The sequence below is a fragment of the Salvelinus fontinalis genome, chromosome 1 (assembly GCF_029448725.1).
Source record: "Salvelinus fontinalis isolate EN_2023a chromosome 1, ASM2944872v1, whole genome shotgun sequence".
In the NCBI taxonomy this organism is placed as follows: domain Eukaryota; kingdom Metazoa; phylum Chordata; class Actinopteri; order Salmoniformes; family Salmonidae; genus Salvelinus; species Salvelinus fontinalis.
The window spans coordinates 67808203-67833879 of NC_074665.1; the positions used below are offsets into that span (position 1 = coordinate 67808203).

Consider the following 25677-nt stretch of genomic DNA (forward strand, 5'->3'; position numbering starts at 1 on the left):
CTGCACGGTCCGGTATTTCCGGCGCCACCTCCCCGCCCCAGCCTAGTACCTACAGTGCCTACATTACGCACTAGGCTACCAGTGCATTTCCAGAGCCCTGTTCCTCCTCCACGCACTCTCCCTGTAGTGCGTGTATCCAGTTCGGTGCCTCCAGTTCCGGCCCCACGCACTAAGCTACCAGTGCGTCTCCAGAGCCCTGTACACACTATATATTCTCCCCCTACTAATCCTGATGTGCTTGTCCTCAGCCCGGCGTCACCAGTGCCGGTACCACGCATCAGGGGTAGAGTAGGCTTTGAGGATACAGTGTGCCCTGTCCCTGCTCCCCGCACTAGTAGGAAGGTGCTTATCATTAGCACGGTGCCTCCAGTTCCGGCACCACGCACCAGGTCTACAGTGCGCCATATCCGGCCAGAGCCATCCGTCTCCCCAGCGCCATCTGAGTCATCCGTCTCCCCAGCGCCATCTGAGCCATCCGTCTTCCCAGCGCCATCTGAGCCATCTGTCTCCTCAGCGCCATCTGAGCCATCCGTCTCCCCAGCGCCATCTGAGCCATCCGTCTGCCAGGAGCCTGCAAAGCCGCCCGTCTGCCATGAGCCTACAGAGCCGTCAGCCAGACAGGAGCCGCTAGAGCCATCAGCCAGACAGGAGCCGCTAGAGCCGTCAGCCAGACAGGATCTGCCAGAGCCGCCAACCAGACAGGATCTGCCAGAGCCGCCAACCAGACAGGATCTGCCAGAGCCGCCAACCAGACAGGATCTGCCAGAGCCGCCAACCAGACAGGATCTGCCAGAGCCGCCAACCAGACAGGATCTGCCAGAGCCGCCAGCGAACCATGAGCAGCCAGAGCCGTCAGAGCGCCATGAGCAGCCAGAGCCGTCAGAGCGCCATGAGCAGCCAGAGCCGTCAGTGAGCCATGAGCAGCCAGAGCCGTCAGAGAGCCATGAGCAGCCAGAGCCGTCAGAGCGCCATGAGCGTCGTGAGCCGTCAGCCTGCCATGAGCGTCGAGAGCCGTCAGCCTGCCATGAGCGTCGAGAGCCGTCAGCCTGCCATGAGCGTCGAGAGCCGTCAGCCTGCCATGAGCGTCGAGAGCCGTCAGCCTGCCATGAGCGTCGAGAGCCGTCAGCCTGCCATGAGCGTCGAGAGCCGTCAGCCTGCCATGAGCGTCGAGAGCCGTCAGCCTGCCATGAGCGTCGAGAGCCGTCAGCCAGCCATGAGCGTCGAGAGTCGTCAGTCAGCCATGAGCTGCCCTTCAGCCTGAAAAGGCTGGATACCCAGAACTGCCCATCAGTCCAGAGCTGTCTCTCTGTCCGGAGCTGCCTTTCAGTCCGGAGTTGCCCCTCTATCCTAATCTCCCTCTCTATCTTCATCTATCTCTATAGTCTTATCTATCCCTCTATCTTGATTTATCTCTCTGTCCTGGTGTTATCCTTATTTAATATATTATTAAGAGAATTGTGTGGGGGAAGAAAGAGGGTGGACATTCTATGTTGGAGGAAGTTAGGATGGATTATGGTGGGGTGGGAACCGCGCCCGGAGCCTGAGCCACCACCGTGGTTAGATGCCCACCCAGACCCTCCCCTAGACTTTGTGCTGGTGCGTCCGGAGTTCGCACCTTGTGGGGGGGGTACTGTCACGTTCCTGACCTATTTATGTTAGTTTTTGTGTGTTAGTTGGTCAGGACGTGAGGTTGGGTGGGCATTCTATGTTATCTGTTTCTATGTTGGTTTAGGGTTGCCTGGTATGGCTCTCAATTGGAGGCAGGTGTTTGGCGTTCCTCTAATTGAGAGTCATATTTAGGTAGGCGGTTCACAGTGTTTGTTTGTGGGTGGTTGTCTCCTGTGTCCGTGTCAATGTTTGCACCATACGGGACTGTATACGGTTTGTTCGTTTCATGTAGTCTGTTCCTGTTCATTTCGTTCTTCACGTTGTATGTAAGTTCGTCGTTCAGGACTGTCTACTTTCGTTTTGTTATTTTGTTAGTTTATAGTGAAGTTCGTGTTTTCGTCTTGTCTTTAATAAATCATTATGTCTTCACAATCCGCTGCGCCTTGGTTCCCTCAATACTCCTCCTTTTCGGTTGAAGAGGAGGAGGACTATCGTTACAGAACCACCCACCAATCCAGAGCCAAGCAGCGGTTTAAACGGAGTAAGGGACAGCGCAAGAAGGAGGAATGGACTTGGGACGATGTATTGGACGGTAACGGTTGCTACACATGGGAGGAGATCCTGGCTGGAAGGGATCGCCTCCCATGGGAACAGGTGGAGGCACTGAGGAGAGCAGAGGCTACTGGAGTGAAGAACCGGAGTTATGAGGGGACGCGTCTTGCACGGAAGCCCGAAAAGCCCGTGAGTAATTCCCAAAAAATTCTTGGGGGGGGGCTAAGGGGTTGTGGGCCAAGGGCAGGTAGGAGACCTGCGCCCACTTCCCAGGCTAACCGTGGAGAGCGGGAGTACGGGCAGACACCGTGTTACGCAGTAGAGCGCACGGTGTCTCCTGTACGTGTGCATAGCCCAGTGCGGGTTATTCCACCTCCCCGCACTGGTAGGGCTAGATTGGGCATTGAGCCAGGTGTCATGAGGCCGGCTCAACGCGTCTGGTCTCCAGTGCGTCTCCTCGGGCCGGCATACATGGCACCTGCCTTACGCATGGTTTCCCCGGTTCGCCTGCATAGCCCAGTGCGGGCTATTCCACCTCGCCGCACTGGCAGGGCGACCGGGAGCATTCAACCAGGTAAGGTTGGGCAGGCTCAATGCTCAAGAGAGCCAGTACGCCTGCACGGTCCGGTATTTCCGGCGCCACCTCCCCGCCCCAGCCTAGTACCTACAGTGCCTACATTACGCACTAGGCTACCAGTGCATTTCCAGAGCCCTGTTCCTCCTCCACGCACTCTCCCTGTAGTGCGTGTATCCAGTTCGGTGCCTCACAATCCGCTGCGCCTTGGTTCCCTCAATACTCCTCCTTTTCGGTTGAAGAGGAGGAGGACTATCGTTACAATTATGGGGTATTGTGTGTAGATTGATGAGGGGGAAAACATTATTTAATCCATTTTGGAATAAAGCTGTAATGTAACAAAATGTGGAAAAAGTCAATGGGTCTGAATACTATCCGAATGCACCGTATATACATAAGTCAAGGATATATAAATATAAAACAACTCCCTATGACAACCTTGACCCACTGACCCCTGACCCATGTCGTGGCAATTTCCTGTATTACCAAATTAGGTGAGTTACAAACCACACACCAGTCAGAGTTATACTTAAACTTCATCTTTAATAATATGAGCTTTACAATAGCCATTTGACTCTCAGATCAATTCAGTGTCTATTCAGTGACAGTCCCTACATAAGAATACAAAGATCTTTTATAGCCAAGATACACCCCTCTCAACTTACATGACGAACCACAGATCTTAGGAACAGTTCACAAAGAAAGACTTTTACTTGAGAGAGGAGTATCCCATAGCCAGATAGCATTCACTATAAATTCTCGTTCAGTTTGATCTCTAAGACGAGGTTCTAATCTCGTTCCTGGTACTTCATAGTACAAAAACATTACCTCATCCAAGGCATAACTCAATTGTCAACTCTAGATACTCCCATCTCAAGTTAACCCACTCTTGACCCCACTCCTGGACAAGCTCACTGAGGAGAGTGACTTGCACACAGACATTGTGGAGCCAAGTAATTGGTCCCCCCTTAATCACGCCATCCCTTCACATGTTTTAACAGATACATTCACATACGAAGAAAATGTTCCATCCTGTCCTCTTCCCTTTCTGATATTCTGCATAGCACCAGAGACATGCAAAAGACAAACCTGACCTCTCCTCTCTCTGGGCCCCAAGTGACTGAGCCCTGTTTGGGAAGGGGAAAGTGCAACTGCCAAAACTATAGTCCAAAGGGATACAGTCTAATAAAAAGTATATCACATAAGAATATTATGCAGATATGACATCTTAATGACTTATGTTACCCAACTAATTCTGATTCATCCACCACACCCAACAAAACAACAGCTCTTACATAATTTCTCATCACCAATGCATCAGTTTCAGACCGCAGGCTGATGGCACCGAGAGATAGGGCAGCTCTGCTTCATGATTATCTACTCATTGTGTAATTGTGATAACATTCATAAACTCAAGTCCATTTGTTCACCCGGTGTAGAATACCTCACAATCAAATGCCGATCGTATTACCTCCCAAGGGAATTCTCTTCGGTTATAGTCACAACTGTGTATATTCCCCCTCAAGCCAATACCACGACAGCCCTCAAAGAACTTCACTGGACTTCATGCAAACGGGAAACCACATATCCTGAGACCGCATTTACTTAAGCTGGGGATTTTAACAAAGCAAATTTGAGTAAAATGCTGCCGAAGTTCTATCAACACATTGACTGTAGCACTCGCTCTGAGAAAACCACTGCTACTCAAGATTTTCGAAATGCCTAAAAGGCCTTCGCCCACCGTCCCTTTGGTAAATCTGATCACTTTGCTCCTCCCTTCCCATAGGCAGAAACTCAAACAGGAAGTACCCGTGCTAAGGACTATTCAATGCTGGTCTGACTAAACGGAATCAACGCTTCAAGATTGTTTTGATCACGTGGACTGGGATATGTTCCGGGTAGCCTCTGAGAATAACATCGACGAACACACAGATACGGTGACTGAGTTTATCAGGAAGTGTATAGGCGATGTTGTACCCACTGTGACTTTTAAAACCTACCCTAACCAGAACCGCGGATAGATGGCAGCATTCACGCAAAACTGAAAGCACGAACCATCACATTTAACCATGACAAAGTGACTGGGAATATTGATGAATACAAACAGTGTAGTTATTCCCTCCGTAAAGCAATCAAATAGGCAAAACGGCAGTATAGAGACAAAGTGGAGTTGCAATTCAATGGCTCAGACACAAGACGTACAGTATGTGGCATTGTCTACGGACAATCACGGACTACAAAGGGAAAACCAGCCACATTGCGGACACTGACCTCTTGCTTACGGACAAGCTAAACACCTTCCTCGCCCGCTTTGAGGATAACACAGTGACACCGACGTGGCCCGCTACCAAGGACTGTGGGCTCTCCTTCTCCATTGTAGGTGTGAGTAAGACATTTAAGCGTGTTAACCCTTGCAAGGTTAACCCTCCCAGACGGTATCCATAGCTGCATCCTCAGAGTATTCGCAGAACAGCTGGCTGGAGTGTTTACCGACATATTCAATCTCTCCCTATCCCAGTCTGCTTTCCCAACTTGCTTCAAGATGTCCATCATTGTTCCTGTACCCAAGAAAGCAAAGGTAACTGAACTAAAATACTACCACCCGTAGCACTCACTTCTGTCATCATGAAGTGCATTTAGAGGCAAGTTAAAGGTCATATCACCTCTACCTTACCTGACACCCTAGACCCACTTTAATTTGCACACTGCCCTATCCCATCTGGATAAGAGGAATACCTAGAGTTGAAGTCGGAAGTTTACATACACTTAGGTTGGAGTCATTAAAACTTGTTTTTCAACCACTCCACAAATTTCTTGTTAACAAACTATAGTTTGGCAAGTCGGTAAGGACATCTACTTTGTGCATGACACAAGACGTTTTTCAAACAATTGTTCACAGACAGATTATTTCACTTATAATTCACTGTATCACAATTCCAGTGGGTCAGAAGTTTACACTAAGTTGACTGTGCCTTTAAACAGCTTGGAAAATTCCCCAAAATTATGTCATGGGTTTAGAAGTTTCTGAGAGGCTAATTGACATCATTTGAGTCAATTGGAGGTGTACCTGTGGATGTATTTCAAGGCCTACCTTCAAACCCAGTGCCTCTTTGCTTGACATCATGGGAAATTCAAAAGAAATCAGCAAAGACCTCAGAAAAAAACGTTTTAGACCTCCACAAGTCTGGTTCATCCTTAGGAGCAATTTCCAAACACCTGAAGGTACCACATTCATCTGTACAAACAATAGTGCGCAAGTATAAATGCCATGGGTGTAACGCTCGTCGTTAGGAGAAAGAGAGGAGGACCAAGATGCAGCGTAGTGAGTACTCATATTCCTTTTAATGAAAACCGAATACTCGAACAAAACAACAAACTAACGATAAACGAGAATAACACGAAACGAAACACTCCTGTGTAGTGACATACACAGAGACACAGGAAACAGGAACAATCACCCACAACCCACAAAGACAAAACAGGCTACCTAAATATGGCTCCCAATCAGAGACAACGACTAACACCTGCCTCTGATTGAGAACCATATCAGGCCAAACACATAGAAACAGACAAACTAGACATACAACATAGAATGCCCACTCATATCACACCCTGACCAAACAAAACATAGAAACATACAACGCAAACTATGGTCAGGGCGTGACAATGGGACCACACAGCCGTCATACCGCTCAGGAAGGAGACGCGTTCTGTCTCCTAGAGATGAACGTACTTTGGTGCGAAAAGTACAAATCAATCCCAGAACAGCAGCAAAGGACCTTGTGAAGATGTTGGAGGAAACAGGTACAAAAGTATCTATATCCACAGTAAAACGAGTCCTATATCGACATAACCTGAAAAGCCGCTCAGCAAGGAAGAAGCCACTGCTCCAAAACCACCATAAAAAAGCCAGACTACGGTTTGCAACTGCACATGGGGACAAATATCGTACTTTTTGGAGAAATATCCTCTGGTCTGATGAAAGAAAAATAGAACTGTTTGGCCATAATGACCATCGGTATGTTTGGAGGAAAAAGGGGGCGGCTTGCATGCCGAAGAACACCATCCCAACCGTGAAGGTGGAGGTGGCAGCATCATGTTGTGGGGTGCTTTGCTGCAGGAGGGACTGGTGCACTTCACAAAATAGATGGCATCATAAGGAAGAAAATTATGTAGATATATTGAAGCAACATCTCAAGACATCAGTCAGGAAGTTAAAGCTTGGTCACAAATGAGTCTTCCAAATGGACAATGATCCCAAGCATACTTCCAAATTTTTTGCAAACTGGCTTAAGGACAACAAAGTCAAGGTATTGGAGTGGCCATCACAAAGCCCTGACCTTAAACCTTGAGAAAATTTGTGGGCAGAACTGAAAAAGTGTGTGCAAGCGAGGAGGCCTACAAACCTGATTCAGTTACACCAGCTCTGTCAGGAGGAATGGCCAAAATGCACCCAACTTATTGTGGGAAGCTTGTGGAAGGCTGACCGTAACGTTTGACCTAAGTTAAACAATTTAAAGGCAATGCTACCAAATACAAATTGAGTGTAATTGACCCACTGGGAATGTGATGAAAGAAATAAAAGCTGAAATAAATAATTCTCTCTACTATTATTATGACATTTCACATTCTTAAAATAAAGTGGTGATCCTAACTGACCTAAGACAGGGCATTTTTACTTGGACTAAATGTCAGGAATTGTGAAAAACTGAGTTTAAATGTATTTGGCTAAGGTGTATGTGAACATCCGACTTCAACTGTATATAAGAATGCTGTTCATTGACTATAGCTCAGCATTCAACACCATAGTACCCTCCAAGCTCATCATTAAGCTCGTGGGCCCTGGGTCTGAACCCCGCTCTGTGCAACTGGGCCCTGGACTTCCTGACGGACCACCCCCAGGTGGTGAAGGTAGGAAACAACGCCTTCACTTCGCTGATCCGCAACCCAGGGTTCTCACAAGGGTGCGTGCTCAGCCCGCTCCTGTACTCTCTGTTCACCCATGACTGCATGGCCACGCACACCTCCAACTCAATAATCATGTTTGCAGACGACACAACAGTAGTTGGCCTGATTACCAACAATGTCAAGACAGCCTACAGGGAGGAGTTGAGAGCCCTGGGAGTGTTTTGCCAGGATCATAACCTCACTGAATGTCAACAAAATGAAGGAGCTGATTTTGGACTTCAGGAAACAGCAGAGGGAGCACACCCTATCCACATCGACGGGACCACAGTCGAGCAGGTGGAAAGCTTCAAGTTCCTTGGCGTACACATCACTGACGATCTGAAATGGTCCACCCACACAGACAGTGTGGTGAAGAAAGCAGAACAGCGCCTATTCAACCTCAGGAGGCTGAAGAAATTTTGCTTGGCACCTAAGACCCTGAACTTTTACAGATGCACAATTGAGAGCATGCTGTCGGACTGTATCACCGCCTGGTACGGCAACTGCACCGTCCGCAACTTCAGGGCTCTCCAGAGGGTGGTGTGGCCTGCCCAATGCATCACCAGCGGCAAACTACCTGCCCTCCAGGATACCTACAGCACCCGATGTCACAGGAAGGCCAAAAATATCATCAAGGACTACAACCACCCGAGCCACTGCCTGTTCACCCCGCAATCATCCAAAAGACGAGGTCAGGACAGGTGCATCAAAGCTGGGGCCGAGAGACTGAAAAACAGCTTCTATCAGACTTAAATAGCCATCACTAGGCAGCTTCCACCCTTCACGTAACCCTGCACCTTACAGGCTGCTGCACAATATACATAGACTTGAAATCATTGGCCACTTAAATAATGGAACACTAGTCACTTTAATAATGTTTACATATTTTGCTTTACTCCTCTCATGTACAGTGGCAAGAAAAAGTATATGAACCCTTTGTAAATACCTGGATTTCTGCATAAATTGGTCATACAATGTAATCTGTTCTTCATCTAGGTCACAACAATAGACAAACACAGTCTGTTAAACTAATTTAAAAAAATTATTGGGTCACTATAACTATATCTATTTTGCCAATTGGATTGATCGCCTCTACCGCACGGAACCCCACTAATCTACAGTCGGAAACGCACGAGGTGGCTAAAATCAGACTTCCATCCTATGCTAGCTTGCTACCGATGGCTCAGCTAGCTGTCTGAATCGCCGTTACCCCAACCAACCTCACTACTCACTGGACCCTTATGATCACTCGACTAAGCATGCCTCTCCTTAATGTCAATATGCCTTGTCCATTGCTGTTCTGGTTAGTGTTTATTGACTTATTTCACTGTAGAGCCTCTAGCCCTGCTCATTATACCTTATCCAAGCTTTCAGTTCCACCACCCACACATGCGATGACATCACCTGGTTTCAATTATGTTTCTAGATACAATATCTCATCATCACTCAATACCTAGGTTTATCTCCACTGTATTCACATCCTACCATACCTTTGTCTGTACATTATACCTTGAAGCTATTTTATCGCCCCCAGAAACCTCCTTTTACTCTCTGTTCCGGACGTTCTAGACGACCAATTCTCATAGCTTTTAGCCGTACCCTTATCCTACTCCTCCTCTGTTTCTCTGGTGATGTAGAGGTGAATCCAGGCCCTGCAGTGCCTAGCTCCACTCCTATTCCCCAGGCGCTCTCTTTTGATGACTTCTGTAACCGTAATAGCCTTGGTTTCATGCATGTTAACATTAGAAGCCTCCTCCCTAAGTTTGTTTTATTCACTGCTTTAGCACACACTGCCAACCCGGATGTTCTAGCCGTGTCTGAATTCTGGCTTAGGAAGACCACCAAAAATTCTGAAATCTCCATTCCTAACTACAACATTTTCAGTCAAGATAGAACAGCCATAGGGGGCGGTGTTGCAATCTACTGCAGAGATAGCCTGCAGAGTTCTGTCCTACTATCCAGGTCTGTACCCAAGCAATGTTAACTTCTACTTTTAAAAATCCACCTCTCTAAAAACAAGTCTCTCACCGTTACCGCGTGCTATAGACCACCCTCTGCCCCCAGCTGTGCTGACACCTTATGTGAACTGATTGCCCCCCATCTATCTTCAGAGCTCATGCTACTAGGCGACCTAAACTGGAACATGCTTAACACCCCAGCCATTCTACAGTCTAAGCTTGATGCCCTCAATCTCACACAAATGATCAATGAACCTACCAGGTACCACCCCAAAACCGTAAACACGGGCACCCTCATAGATATCATCCTAACCAACTTGCCCTCTAAATACACCTCTGCTGTTTTCAACCAAGATCTCAGCGATCACTGCCTCATTGCCTGCATCCGTAGTGGGTCAGCGGTCAAACGACCTCCACTCATCACTGTCAAACGCTCCCTGAAACACTTCAGCGAGCAAGCCTTTCTAATCGACCTGGCCGGGGTATCCTGGAAGAATATTGATCTCATCCCGTCAGTAGAGGATGCTTGGTTATTTTTTTTTTAAATGCCTTCCTCATCATCTTAAATAAGCATGTCCCATGCAAGAAATTAGAACCAGGAACAGATAAATTGTTAGGATTTATGTTTATGCACTATAGGCTGTTAGCATATTGGTTGAAGGTGAATGTTGTTTTGTTGCACACACACACACACAATACAGAGGGGGGTAGGTGTGTAAGGACTGACCACCACAGGCCAGAAAAGCTGTGGACAGTCTGGAGAGGGGAGGGGTGCATCTCTCTAGACCAACCAGGAGTTTAGAATACTGGACAATACCATATTAGGAACTGGTTCAGTGTAGAATCGACAGACACAAGACGGATCTAATCTACCCAGCAACCAGATGTGGACAAAGGAACGCGCCAAGGGGCTTGGACAAAGGGCCAGCAAAGGGGGGCAAAGTCTAAACCAAGCCCAGCCTCTACTGTGATAGGCTAACAGACGCGTTGAAACTACGTCATCACGGTATAAGAACAGCTGTTTACGTACTTCCTGCCAGTTCTCTGATCTACCCTGCGCGGAGATCCAGTGAACCAGTATATACGAAAATTGCATTTACCATTTATCGTTTGAGTTTAATTAAAATACTTAAAATATATTCGGTGACTATGAATCACATTTTGTCCAGATGCCAGATTTGAACTGACGCAAATCTCTTTCAATAGCCCTTGGTTCTCTCCAGACCTGACTGCCCTTAACCAACACAAAAACATCCTATGGCGTTCTGCATTAGCATCGAACAGCCCCCGTGATATGCAACTTTTTAGGGAAGCTAGAAACCAATATACACAGGCAGTTAGAAAAGCCAAGGCTAGCTTTTTCAAGCAGAAATTCGCTTCCTGCAACACAAACTCAAAAAAGTTCTGGGACACTGTAAAGTCCATGGAGAATAAGAACACCTCCTCCCAGCTTCCCACTGCAATGAGGACAGGAAACACTGTCACCACCGATAAATCCACTATAATTGAGAATTTCAATAAGCATTTTTCTACGGCTGGCCATGCTTTCCACCTGGCTACCCCTACCCCGGTCAACAGCACTACACCCCCCACAGCAACTCGCCCAAGCCTTCCCCATTTCTCCTTCTCCCAAATCCAGTCAGCTGATGTTCTGAAAGAGCTGCAAAATCTGGACCCCTACAAATCAGCCAGGCTAGAAAATCTGGACCCTTTCTATCTAAAATTATCTGCCGAAGTTGTTGCAACCCCTATTACTAGCCTGTTCAACCTCTCTTTCGTGTCGTCTGAGATTCCCAAAGATTGGAAAGCAGCTGTGGTCATCCCCCTCTTCAAAGGGGGGGACACTCTTGACCCAAACTGCTACAGACCTATATCTATCCTACCCTGCCTTTCTAAGGTCTTCGAAAGCCAAGTCAACAAACAGATTACCGACCATTTCGAATCCCACCATACCTTCTCCGCTATGCAATCTGATTTCAGCGCTGGTCATGGGTGCACCTCACGCTCAAGGTCCTAAACGATATCCGAACCGCCATCGATAAGAAACAATACTGTGCAGCCGTATTCATTGACCTGGCCATGGCTTTCGACTCTGTCAATCATCACATCCTCATCAGCAGACTCGATAGCCTTGGTTTCTCAAATGATTGCCTCGCCTGGTTCACCAACTACTTCTCTGATAGAGTTCAGTGTGTCAAATCGGAGGGCCTGTTGTCCGGGCCTCTGGCAGTCTCTATGGGGGTGCCACAGGGTTCAATTCTTGGACCGACTCTCTTCTCTGTATACATCAATGATGTAGCTCTTGCTGCTGGTGAGTCTCTGCTCCACCTCTACGCAGACGACACCATTATGTATACTTCTGGCCCTTCTTTTGGACACTGTTAACAACCCTCCAGACGAGCTTCAATGCCATACAACTCTCCTTCCGTGGCCTCCAATTGCTCTTAAATACAAGTAAAACTAAATGCATGCTCTTCAACCGATCGCTGCCTGCACCTGCCCGCCCGTCCAACATCACTACTCTGGACGGTTCTGACTTAGAATATGTGGACAACTATAAATACCTAGGTGTCTGGTTAGACTGTAAACTCTCCTTCAAGACTCACATCAAACATCTCCAATCCAAATTTAAATCTAGAATTGGCTTCCTATATCGCAACAAAGCATCCTTCACTCATGCTGCCAAACATACCCTTGTAAAACTGACCATCCTACCGATCCTCGACTTTGGTGATATCATTTACAAAATAGGCTCCAATACCCTACTCAATAAATTGGATGCAGTCTATCACAGTGCCATCCGTTTTGTCACCAAAGCCCCATATACTACCCACCACTGCGACCTGTACGCTCTCGTTGGCTGGCCCTCGCTTCATACTCGTCGCCAAACCCACTGGCTCCAGGTCATCTACAAGACCCTGCTAGGTAAAGTCCCCCCTTATCTCAGCTCGCTGGTCACCATAGCAGCACCCACCTGTAGGACACGCTCCTGCAGGTATATCTATCTGGTCACCCCCAAAACCAATTCTTCCTTGGGCCGTCTCTCCTTCCAGTTCTCTCCTGCCAATGACTGGAATGAACTACAAAAATCTCTGAAACTGGAAACACTTATCTCCATCACTAGCTTTTTTCATCACTAGCAATTGGCGTACCAGGCAGTGATGCAAACGGTCAGGATGCTCTTGAAGTTGCAGCTGTAGAACCTTTTGAGGACTTCAGGACCCATGACAAATCTTTTTAGTTTCCTGAGGGGGAATAGGCTTTGTCGTGCCCTCTTCACCACTGTCTTGGTGTGTTTGGAACATTCTAGTTTGTTGTTGATGTGGACACCAAGGAATTTGAAGCTCTCAACTTGCTCCACTACAGCCCCGTCGATGAGAATGGGGGCGTGCTCAGTGCTTCTTTTCCTGTAGTCCACAATCATCTCCTTAGTCTTGGTTACGTTGAGGGATAGGTTGTTATTCTGGCACCACCCGGCCAGGTCTCTGACCTCCCCCCTATAGACTGTCTCATTGTTGTCAGTGAGTGTTTAAATTATGTAATTAATATAGACAAGAAAATACAAGAATTAGTGTGGTATTTGTTTAAGCACACTATGTTTGTCTATTGTTGTGACTTAGATGAAGACCAGATCAAATTTGATGACCAGTTTATGCAGAAATCCAGGTAATTCCAAAGGGTTCACATACTTTTTCTTTACACTATATACTGTATACTGTATTCTATTCTACTGTATTTAGTCTATACCACTCCGACATTGCTCATCTTAATATTTATATATCCCTTAATTCCATTCTTTTACTTTTAGGTTTGTGTGTATTGTTGTGAATTGTTATATATTACTGCACTGTTGGAGCTAAAAACACAAGCATTTCGCTACACCCGCAATAACATCTGCTAAACATGTCGACCTTACCGCATGGTCTGTCACATTGTCTGTCACATTGTCATGTGTGCTCCCTCTCCGGCCTCTAGGTCATCAGGCTGCTCGTTATGGCGCACACCAGTCACCATCGTTACGCGCATCTGCGCATAATGACACTGACCTGGACTCTATCACCTCCATGATTACCTGTCCTTTCTATGTCACTCCCTTTGGTTTCTTCCCCAGTCGTTATTGTTTCTATTTCATGTCTGTGCGTTGTTTGTGTTTCTTGTTATGTATTATGTTTTCATTTATTTATTAAATTATTGACTCCCTCAACTTGCTTCCCGACTCCCAGTCGTTGTAGAATGACGACTCAACAAAGGAAAGTATCAGGGAGTGTTTTTTTCTTTTTTTTGTGTGTTCTTGGTGATGTTCGGTCCGGGGGTTGGAGCCGGAGCTACCTGGGAGGTCTCAGCCGGTTTGTCGGATTCCCATGCCTTGGCGGGTTCGATGGGTTCCCCTGCCTCAGCTGGCTCGACGGGTTTCCATACCTCAGCTGGCTCGACGGGTTTCCATACCTCAGCTGGCTCGACACGCTCCCATGCCTCAGCGGGCTCGATGGGCTCCCATGCCTCAGCTGGGTGAACAGGTTCCCGTGCCTCGACCGAGGCAACCGGGGTGGTCTCAGCCGGCTCATCAGGCTCTCACGCCTCAGCCGGTTCATCAGGTTTCTGCGCCTCAGCGGAGGTGACCGGTCCGCTCCGGATACCTGGGATCATCCCTGTGGTTGGCTGAAGCCGAACGCCCCGAAGAGGGGACACTGTCAGCATGCTCTCTCTCCGGCACTCTAGGTCTCCATGCTCCCGCGCCTCAGCTGGATTGACAGGTTCACGCGCCTTAGCAGAGGTGACCGGTCCGCTCCTGATCCCCAGGATCATCATCTTGGTCATCTTGGTACTGTCAAGTGTGCTCCCTTTCCGGCCTCTAGGTCACCAGGCTGCTCGTTATGGCGCACACCTGTCACCATCGTTACGCGCATCTGCGCATAATGACACTCACCTGGAGTGTCTTTGGTTTCTTCCCGCGTTGTTCGTGTTTCTTGTTTTGTATTATCTTTTCATTTATTTATTAAATTATTCACTCCCTGAACTTGCTTCCCGACTCCCAGCACACACATTACACACATTCACAGACTCGATTGTCACCTCTTTATTGTCCGTAAGGAGAAAGAGGACCTGAGTGGCTGGGAACTTGTGAGAAGATTGCCATGAAGTTACAGTGGATTTGTTACAGTGTGTGAACTGAAGGAGGGAGACACTAAGGATACAGTCTGAGGGAGAGGGTTATTGAAGGGCTAGAGTCATGTTCATGATCTATAAAGCCTATACTAGACAGAGATCTGAGTGCTGTGTGCGCAAGAGCACATAGCACACACACTCGTACACACAATCGGCATCCTTCTACTCCCCACATGCACATGCAGACTAATTGATTGGTAGTTTCGGGTAAATGGGATAGTAGATAGAGGAACCTGCTATCCAGAAAATCAGACTGTACTTATTCATGTATCATGCTTGTTGGGCTATTTATATCCAGGGGTAGCGAGAGTGTGTGTGTTCATGCATGTGTGTGCGTGCGTGAAAGCGTGTGTGTTTAAATCTAAGTTGATTTGTTTTACTGTGTTACTGCCTGCTTACGTCAGATTAAATGGCTTTGGATCATAACGGTAATTGAGGTGTAGATTATTTGAAACAACATTATGGTCGGATGGTATCATCGCTAAGCCTGGGCTGCTTTACTATTCTCCATCAACGCACACACATACATGGATCAATCAGAGTAGAGGAGATAAAGAGGAGATGGAACATTTAACCATCTCCCATCATCCCCCTACGTCCCAACCACACCCCTCCGCGTCCCTCTGCATCCCTCGTCTTTGACGTCACTGTGCTTGGGCAGCCAATCAGTTTCCTGAGTCACACCAACCACCTCTCCTTAGCCCCTCCTCCTCCTCTCTGTCTCTTTAAACCTCACAGGCTGTGGAAACACAACACACAATGTGCTGCCGCCACTGGGAGGGCGGACGGATGCAATGCAGAACTCACACCACACCAAACACATCGAGACAGAGTAAGTGGATCCTCTTGCAGAGAGACTGCATACGAAGTCAGGGCTCATATCTCTTGCTCTTTCTCCCTTTCTCTTTCTGTCTCTGTTTGTCTCTTTGTTTTCTCTGTGTCTGACTTCATCAGTCTCTCTCCCCATCTCCATCTCTTTTTATTTCTCTGGATAACTTCTTAATTTCCCCCTCTCACTCTCTGTCTCGCTTCTGCCTCTCTGTCTTTCTCCATATATCTCAGTGTCTCCCTCCTGATCTCTTCTCCCTGTCTTTCACCCTCCAGGCACACGCTGTCTCCAGACGACAACAACAGAGAACGCAGCAGCCCCTGTAGTAGCAGAAAGAAGAGATCCACCAGAAGAACCCCCCTCACTCCTCTCCTCTCCCTAGGACCGCAGCTCTGAAATGGGCTGCTCCTCGGGACGCCAACCCCCGGCCCCGGTGCTTCAACCAGACCTGGACTGTGGCAGCAGCATACCTTCGGAGTCCCCCCATAGAAGGGACCTGGTCCAACCCCCAGAGTCTCTCTCCACACTAGAACGACTAGCCCAGGCCACTGGCGGCACGGAGAAGTCTTGGTACCGCTGTGTGTTCCCGTTTGGGGTGATCTCCCTGGTGATCGGTGTGGCGGGGACAGGGGTCACCTTCATGTATAACACGCCAGACCTGCACCAGACCAAGGTGGTGTCCATGATGTTGCTGGTGGTTGGGATGGTCATGCTGCTGATGGCGGCAGTCTGCTGGAGGGACCACAGGCTGAAGAGAAGGAAGAAGAAGGAGGGAGGGTTCTTCTGCTCTGAACAGGGCACATTGTGAGGTCTGGAGGAGGAAGAGGGATGTATGGAATAGAGACACAGACAGATGAAAGGATGGATGGATGGAAAGGTTGAAAATCTGTGAGGTCCAAACCGATCAACCTGCCACGTGCTTCAGCAAGACGCTAGATTTCATTATGGTGGAGAGGGTTGAGAGTTCCTATATCTTCTTTCTCTTGTTTGGAAATATAACCTCCTCCTTGACTTTTTATTAGCCCAACCTCTGAGGAGGTTTACTTTGTTTTTCACTGTGTGGAGGAGGGAGGGTGGTGTTTTCACGGTTTTAAGTTCAGAGAGTTCTATCAATGGTTAACCGTAGACTCTGATAACCTACTGTAGCAGTGAGATGTCCCATCAGAATGATGAAATCAGACTTTGGATGTGTACCAAATGGCACCATATTCCCTACATAGTGCAGGGAATTGGATGCCATTTTGGCCCAGCATTTTTGTCCACGCTTTTCATTCATAGTGATTTACTAATTTCTGCTTTCCACTTCAGTTGGCTTAGCAGTGTCCTAAAAACGAGGACATCACTGGATCTGCCACAGAATGGGCTGAGATGTTACATTTTTACCAGTGGTTCTTTTTGCTGCCGTGTCAGTAATAAATTGTGATGAATTGACTTGCGTGTGTGCACCTCTAAGTGGTATGAATTCATAGTTGAAGGTTTCAGATAATGACATCACCCTGCGACAAGACTGCTGTAAGTTTGTCAACTTTGCATTCCTCTGTATGTTTGATATTACATGTATGCTTGGTGCGCTCTTAGATATGCAGAGGTTTATGGACTGATACGTCATTTGGATGACATTCATATCACAAATCTCATATCACTACCTGACCTGGGTTAAACATAATATGTCAAATACTCAAAAATATGTGAGCTGCGCTTGATTTAGTATAGCCCGGCTCAATTGAACCAACAGCATAGTCCCAAAAGTGGAAACTCCAAGCTAAATCAAGTGATCCTCAAATACTTTCTAATATTTTGAAGTATTTGAAGTAATGTATTTGTCGCAGGTCTGATCACTATTGTGTCTTACCACGTAAGTTGCCACGTTTTACAATCAATGTACCTCTTTAAATGAATGTATATTAATGTCTATATATAAAGATTGTGTACACTATAGTTTATTGGGAAATGTTAATTTTAACTTTTTTGTATTTGAGATTTCCTGTTTAAATGATTCAACTAGAGAAAAAAGTTAATTTAATATAGCTATCTGTCCGTTTCCTTGCGACAAAATAATGTTTTTTGACTTTAGAGAACATCCTCTGAATTACCATTCTGTATCAATCTCTTTCTGTTGGGTAGATTTAATGTGCATCCGAAATGGCACCCTATTTCCAATATAGTGCCCTACCTTTTGAAGTAGTGTACTAAGTAGTGTATAAGGTTTCATTTGGGACACCATCTTACATTCCTGTGGGGAATCGTTGTGTGCAGCTAGCTATCAGTCAGTTACAGCATTGCAGTGGCCTTTATTTCAGTGCCTTTATTTCAACATCAATATATCTCTGTAATGGTGTCATGACTGACCACGAGAATCCAAATAGGTCAGATTAGGTTTGCAATTAATTACTTCAATCAGACCCCCTTTCACCCATAGAGTGGGAGGAAAGAACTAGTGGGGATTTACAACAGAACGTGAGTGTCAATCAAGGGAGAAGATCCAGGCCTGTGCTCTCCAAATTCATCAAAGGAATGTGCTTTTTCTCAACAGATATTTTTGCAGCTGAAACTCTAACACGTTCAAAAGCGAATACTGGAACAATATTTTGAATGTAGAACATGCGGAATAGTCAGGCGATCTATAAACAAAATTACATTAGTGTTCTGTTATTTTGTGATGTCATTAAAAATGCTATAAAGGAAATACTGTAAATTGGAAAGTATACCCACGACATAGATAGAGTTTCCATACTATGGGTTATGCATGTAATATGAAAAATTATAAAACTGTTTTTGTTAAAAGAGGGATGTGATTTGAGAAGCTATAACAGAAGTTTTGCCAGCCAGCCAGCCGGATCCGCCCCTTTCAAGCAACATTTATAAATTATGGGTTACGAATTAACACGAGGAACCAAAAAAAGTGTGAAGTGGCAGCTACGCGTTTAGAATGGTTTGAACTTTTAATCTCAACACGAGGTCGAGACGATAAATTCACCTCATGATTTCTTGCTCAAAGCGGGTGTCGGTTCGTGTGCAAAGTATATGGTTATTGTAGGTGAGAGTAGTTTCTGAACATGGCAATGTTAAGTGTCTCTCTCCCTCTCTCTCCCTCTCCATCTTTTCTTTAACCTGTTGAGGACAGAGGGCGCTGTTTTCACTTTGGGGGAAAATCATGCCCAATTTAAACGGCCTCGTACTCAATTCTTGCTCGTACAGTATGCATATTATTATTACTATTGGATAGAAAACACTCTCTAGTTTCTAAAACCGTTTGAATTATATCTGTGAGTAAAACAGAGCTCCTTTTGCAGCAAACTTCCTGACAGGAAGTGGAAAATCTGAAATCGATGCTCTGTTCTAGGGCCTGCCTATAAATGGCCTTCATATATATCAGTATACATGCACTTCATACACCTTCCACTAGATGTCGACAGGCAGTGAGAGAAGAAATGGAGTGTATAACTTGATCTGGGCGTGCGAGAAGGGACCTGGTATTGCCTTCTGAAAAGCTGCCGTTATGGACGACTAATATATCCGGCTTTGATTGTATTTGATAAATGTGACAATATCATCGTAAAGTACGTTTTTTCAATATAGTTTTATTAGATTATTGAAATTTATTCGGGACGTTAGGCGTGTTGCGTTGTGTGCCTTTGTTCAGGAAGGAGAGCTTTGCGCTACTTTGCTAGCTTTCCGTGCTAATTGACTGGAGAAGAGGACATTCTAAAACCAAACAACGATTGTTCTGGACAAAGGACCCCTTGTACAACATTCTGATGGAAGATCATCAAAAGTAGGACCCATTTTATGATGCTATTTCATATATCTGTCGAAAATGTGAAATAGTAGTTTGCGCCCAGATTTTGGGCACGCTCTCGCTATAACTAAGCTGGATGTCGTAATGAAGTTATTTTTAGAATTCTAACACGACGATTGCATTAAGAACTAGTGTATCCATCATTTCCTATACAACATGTATTTTCTAGGAACGTTTATGAATAGTTATTTGGTCAGAATAGTTGAGTGTCATAAAAATATCCGCACATTCTGGGAAAAAGATGCTACATTAGCACAATGTATAACCACTGATTTCAGCTCTAAATATGCACATTTTCGAACAAAACATAAGTGTATGTATAACCTGATGTTATAGGACTGTCATCTGATGAAGGTTTATGAAGGTTAGTGAAAATTAATATATTTTGCTGGTTTATTCGCTATCGCTAACGTGCCTATTGCTATCGCGCCTTGATGGATGAATGCGGTAGTGTGGTAGGCTATTGTAGTAAGCTAATATAATGCTATATTGTGTTTTCGCTGTAAAACACTTAAAAAAAATCGGAAATATTGGCTGGATTCACAAGATGTTTGTCTTTAATTTGCTATACACCATCGATTTTTCAGAAATGTTTTATGATGAGTATTTAGGTATTTGACGTTGGTGTCTGTAATTACTCTGGCTGTTTCGGTCCTATTTGTGACGGTAGCTGTGATGGTAGCTGCAATGTAAAACTGATTTATACCTCAAATATGCACATTTTTCGAACAAAACATAGATTTATTGTATAACATGTTATAAGACTGTCATCTGATGAAGTTGTTTCTTGGTTAGTTAGGTTGGCTTTGTGCATGCTACCTGTGCTGTGAAAAATGTCTGTCCTTTTTTGTATTTGGTGGCGAGCTAACATAAATATATGTGGTGTTTTCGCTGTAAAACATTCAAAAAAATCGGACATGTTGACTGGATTCACAAGATGTGTATCTTTCATTTGCTGTATTGGACTTGTTAACGACTCCATTTTTCTCCTCCCTACCTATAGGCAGAAACTTGAACAGGAAGTACCCGTACTAAGGTCTATTCAACGCTGGTCTGACTAATCGGAATCCATGCTTCAAGATTGTTTTGATCACATGGACTGGGATATGTTCTGGGTAGCCTCTAAGAATTATGTTGACATATACACGTACACGGTGACTGAGTTCATCAGGAAGTATACAGGGGATGTTGTTCCCACTGTGACTTTTAAAACCTACCCAAACCAGAAAACGTGGATAGATGACAGCATTCACGCAAAACTGAAAGTGCGAACCACCGCATTGAACCATGGCAAGGTGACTGGGAATATGGTTGAATACAAACAGTGTAGTTATACCCTCTGTATGGCAATCAAACAGGCAAACGTCAGTACAGAGACGTATGTAGCAGGGTCTACAGACAATCACGGATTACAAAAGGAAAACCAGCCACGTCGCAGACAACAACGTCTTGCTCCCGGACAAGCTAAATACCTTCTTTGTCCGCTTTGAGGATAACACAGTGCCACTGACACGGCCCGCTCCCAAGGACTGTGGGCTCTCGTTCTGTGGCCAACGTGAGTAAACCCTCACAAGGCTGCCGACCCAGACGGCATCCCTAGCCATGTCCTCAGAGCATGCGCAGACCAGTTGGATAGAGCATTTATGGACATATTCAATCTCTCCTTATCCCAGTCTGATGTCCCCACTTGCTTCAAGATGTCCACCATCGTTCCTGTACCCAAGAAAGCAAAGGTAACTGAACTAAATGACTACCACCCAGTAGCACTCACTTCTGTCATCATGAAATGCTTTGAGAGGCCAGTTACGGATCATATCGCCTCTACCTTACCTGAAACCCTAGACCCACTTCAATTTGCATACCATCCCAATAGATCCACAGACGATGCAATCGCCATCGCACTGCACACTGCCCTCTCTCATCTGGATAAGAGGAATACCAATGTAAGAATTCTGTTCATTGACTATAGCTCAGCCTTCAACACCATAGTACCCTCCAAGCTCATCATTAAGCTCGGGGCCCTGGGTCTGAACCCTGCCCTCTGCAACTGGGTCTTGGACTGCCTGACGGGCCGCCCACAGGTGGAGAATGTAAGAAACAACACCTCCAATTCCCTGATCCTCAACAAAGTGGCACATAAGGGTGTGTGCTCAGTCACCTCCTGTACTCCTTGTTCACCCATGACTGCTTGGCCACGCAAGCCTCCAACTCAATCAAGTTTGCAGACAACACAACCGTAATAGACCTGATTACCAACAATGACGAGACAGTCTACACGGAGGAGGTGAGGGCCCTGGTGGAGTGGTGCCAGGAAAATAACCTCTCCCTCAATGTCAACAAAATGAAGGAGCTGATCTTGGACTTCAGGAAACAGCAGAGGGAGAATGCCCCTATCCACATCGACAGTACCGCAGTGGAGAAGGTGAAAAGCTTCGAGTTCCTCTGCGTACACATCACTGACAAACTGAAATGGTCCACCCACACAGACAGTGTGGTGAAGAAGGCGCAACATCGCTTCTTCAACCTCGGGAGGATGAAGAAATTTGGCTTGGCCCCTAAGACCCTCACAAACTTTTACAGATACACAATTGAGAGCATCCTGTCGGAATGTATCCCCGCCTGGTACGGCAACTGCACCGCCCGCAACCGCGGTCTGCCCAATGCATCACCAGAGGCACACTGCCTGCCCTCCAGGACATCTACAGCACCCAATGTCACAGGAAGGCCAAAAAGATCATCAAGGACATCAACCACTCGAGCCATGGCCTTGTCACCCCGCTACTATCCAGAAGGCGAGGTCAGTGCATGTGCATCCAGTCTGGGACCGAGAGACTGAAAAACAGCTTCTACAGTATCTCAAGGCCATCAATCAGACTGTGAAATAGCCATCACTAGGCGGCTACCACCCGGTTAATCAACCCTGCACCTTATTAGAGGCTGCTGCCCTATATACATTGACATAGAATCTCTGGTCACTTTAATAATGGAACACTAGTCATTTTAATAATGTTTACATACTGCTTTATTAATTTCATATGTATATACTGTATTCTATTCTACTGTATTTTAGTCAATGCCACTCCGACATTGCTCGTCCTAATATTTATATATTTCTTAATTCCATTATTTTACATGTGTGTGTGTGTGTGTGTATTGTTTTGAATTGTTAGATACTACTGCACTGTTGGAGCCAGGAACACAAGCATTTCGCTACACCCGCATAACATCTACTAAATAAGTGACCAATAACATTTGATTTGATATATCTGGGTTGCATCTGGTTTACACGGCCAAACTTCACATGTGCAATACTGTAGCACTCAGTGCACACAGGGAGCAGCGACAACTTCATCACGTCATCCAAAAACATGGCGGACATTGGATGAACATAACATTTTAATATCTTAATATCACTGTGAATTATGGAGAAAAAAATGTGCCTCAGCGACAATTATTTTAGTAATTCAATATGTGGCCATCTATGGAAATTGTCTTTCTGGGCCAGGCATCAGGCCAGGCACTGCAGTACTGATGCAAGACTGTAGGAGCAGTAGAACCCGTGCTTCTTGACCAGATCCCCTGCCCCTTGGTGTACACATTCACATACAGATCTTCAACAAGGCATCGTGGCTAGCAGGGTTGGGGTCAATTCTGAATTTAAATTAGGGTTTGTGTACAATGTGTGTGTGTGTGTGTGTGTGTGAATAATATCTATTTCCTGGGTGCCGATGTGGATGTTTATCTGGATGACTCTGAGTCAAGTCGCTCTGGATAAGAGCGTCTGCTAAATGACTTAAATGTAAATGTAAATGTCATAGGTTACTGTCCTTGAGTCAGAGAGGGGTAATAGAAAGCCAAGGCTGTTCCACACAGACTTGAGCTGTGATTTATGGTAAAATTCTGTTTTCAGTCAAATGTACATATATACAAATAACTGGGCAGGGGAAGCGATCAGCATTCACCCATAACAACAACTATTTGAATAGGAAATGCTAATTGATGGCTTATTTCAGATGGTAAAATTATTATTGGGGTGGGTGAGGCAATCACACACTCACCAAATCCCATTAAAACTGCAAATCCAGCAAAGCGCGTGATGGATATTTCATATTTACAACCGTTTCCCCTGGTCTGTCTCATTGATTCAGGTGTATCCCCAGAATTAATCATAAATAATGCAGTTGGAAATGGGAAGTGAAGCACGCCAGAGAGTTGAAGCTTGTTAAAAACTTCTGGCTGCAAGCCCGAGGCCGCCCACAATATGACAACAGCCAGCTCAAGTGCAGGGCGCGAAATTCAAAATATATATTTTTTAAATATTTAACTTTCACACATTAACAAGTCCAATACAGCAAATGAAAAGGTACACATCTTGTGAATCCAGCCAACATGTCCAATTTTTTTAATGTTTTACAGCGAAAACAGCACGTATATTTATGTTAGCTCACCACCAAATACAAAAAAAGGACAGACATTTTTCACAGCACAGGTAGCATGCACAAAGCCAACCTAACTAACCAAGAACCAACCAAACTAACCAACAAACAACTTCATCAGATGACAGTCTTATAACATGTTATACAATAAATCTATGTTTTGTTCGAAAAATGTGCATATTTCAGGTATAAATCATAGTTTACATTGCAGCTACAATCAGAAATTGCACCGAAAGCAGCCATAATAATTACAGACACCAACGTCAAATACCTAATTACTCATCATAAAACATTTTTGAAAAATACATAGTGTACAGCAAATGAAAGACAGGCTTCTTGTGATTATAGCCAATATTTCCTATTTATTAAGTGTTTTACAGCGAAAACACAATATAGCGTTATATTAGCTTACCACAATAGCCAGAAACACAAGCCCTTCCCCAGTAGCAAAAGTTAGCGATCGTAACAAACCAGCAAAAGATATATAATTTTTGACTAACCTTGATATTCTTCATCAGATGACAGTCCTATAACATCAGGTTATACATACACTTATGTTTTGTTCGAAAATGTGCATATTTAGAGCTGAAATCAGTGGTTATACATTGTGCTATCGTAGCTACTTTTTCCACAACGTCCGGATATTTTTCGGACACTTTTTCTGACACACATATTCTGACCAAATAGCTATTCATAAACATAACTAAAAAATACACGTTGCATAGGAAATGATAGATCCATTAGTTCTTAATGAAATCGGCGTGTTACAATTCTAAAAAATAACTTCATTACGACATCCAGCTTCGGTATAGCTAGAGTACCCAAAAGTTGGGCGCCGACGACTAGTTCACATGTACGACAGATATATGAAATAGCATCATAAAATGTTTCTTACTTTTGCTGATCTTTCATCAGAATGTTGGACAAGGGGTCCTTTGTCAAGAACAATCGTTGTTTGGATTTAGAACGGCCTCTTTCCCTCTTGAATTAGCAAGCACACTAGCCAAGTGGCGCGAATCTCTCCATCGTCAACAAATTCAGAGAACGGAACACGGCAAAACTCCCGAAAAAATGTCAATAATCTGATTCAACTATATTGAAAAAACATACTTTACGATGATATGGTCACATGTATCAAATAAAATCAATGCCGGAGATATTAGTCGTCCATAATGGCAGCTAAACAGAAGGCAAATCCAGGTACCTCCTCGCGCTCTCCAGAAAACGGGGGACACGTCATACAAAGAGCTTGTATTCCACTTCAGACCAAGATAAACACTCAATTTCTTCTCTCACCGCCTCTTGACATCCAGGGGAAGGTCTATGAAGTGCATGTATACTAATACGTATCATGCCCATTTATAGGCAGGAAGTAGAACAGAGCCTCGATTTCAGTCTTTCCACTTCCTGGTCAGGAAGTTTGTGCCAAATGAGTTCTGTTTGACTCACAGATATAATTCAAACGGTTTTAGAAACTAGAGTGTTTTCTATCCAATAGTAATAATAATATGCATATTGTACGAGCAAGAATTGAGTACGAGGCCGTTTGAAATGGGCACCTTTTATCTGGCTACTCAATACTGCCCCTGCAGCGCCCTGAACGACACCTGACAGACCAAGTAGGTCACCAATGATACAAGTCAATATTCAACGTCCATCCATGTCTGAGGACGTTGGGAGATTATGTAAATCGGCCACTAGGGGCAACAGTGAGTGCTGTTACCTTTTAAGTAGGTTTCAGTTCTGAATAGCACACATACACAATCCATGTATCAAGGCTTAAAAATCCTTAATTAACCTGTCTCCTC

The 25677-nt window shown here is 45.2% G+C and overlaps 1 protein-coding gene across 1 annotated transcript; it reads left to right on the plus strand.

Annotated features, from left to right (window-relative positions):
* Window positions 1–15547: 15547 nt before the first annotated feature.
* LOC129860443 (transmembrane protein 100-like) lies at window positions 15548–17065 on the plus strand. Its single transcript, XM_055930833.1, has 2 exons — window positions 15548–15637; window positions 15910–17065. The coding sequence occupies exon 2, from the start codon at window positions 16032–16034 to the stop codon at window positions 16440–16442; it is 411 nt and encodes a 136-aa protein (XP_055786808.1). The 5' UTR covers window positions 15548–15637; window positions 15910–16031; the 3' UTR covers window positions 16443–17065.
* The last annotated feature ends 8612 nt before the right edge of the window (window positions 17066–25677 follow it).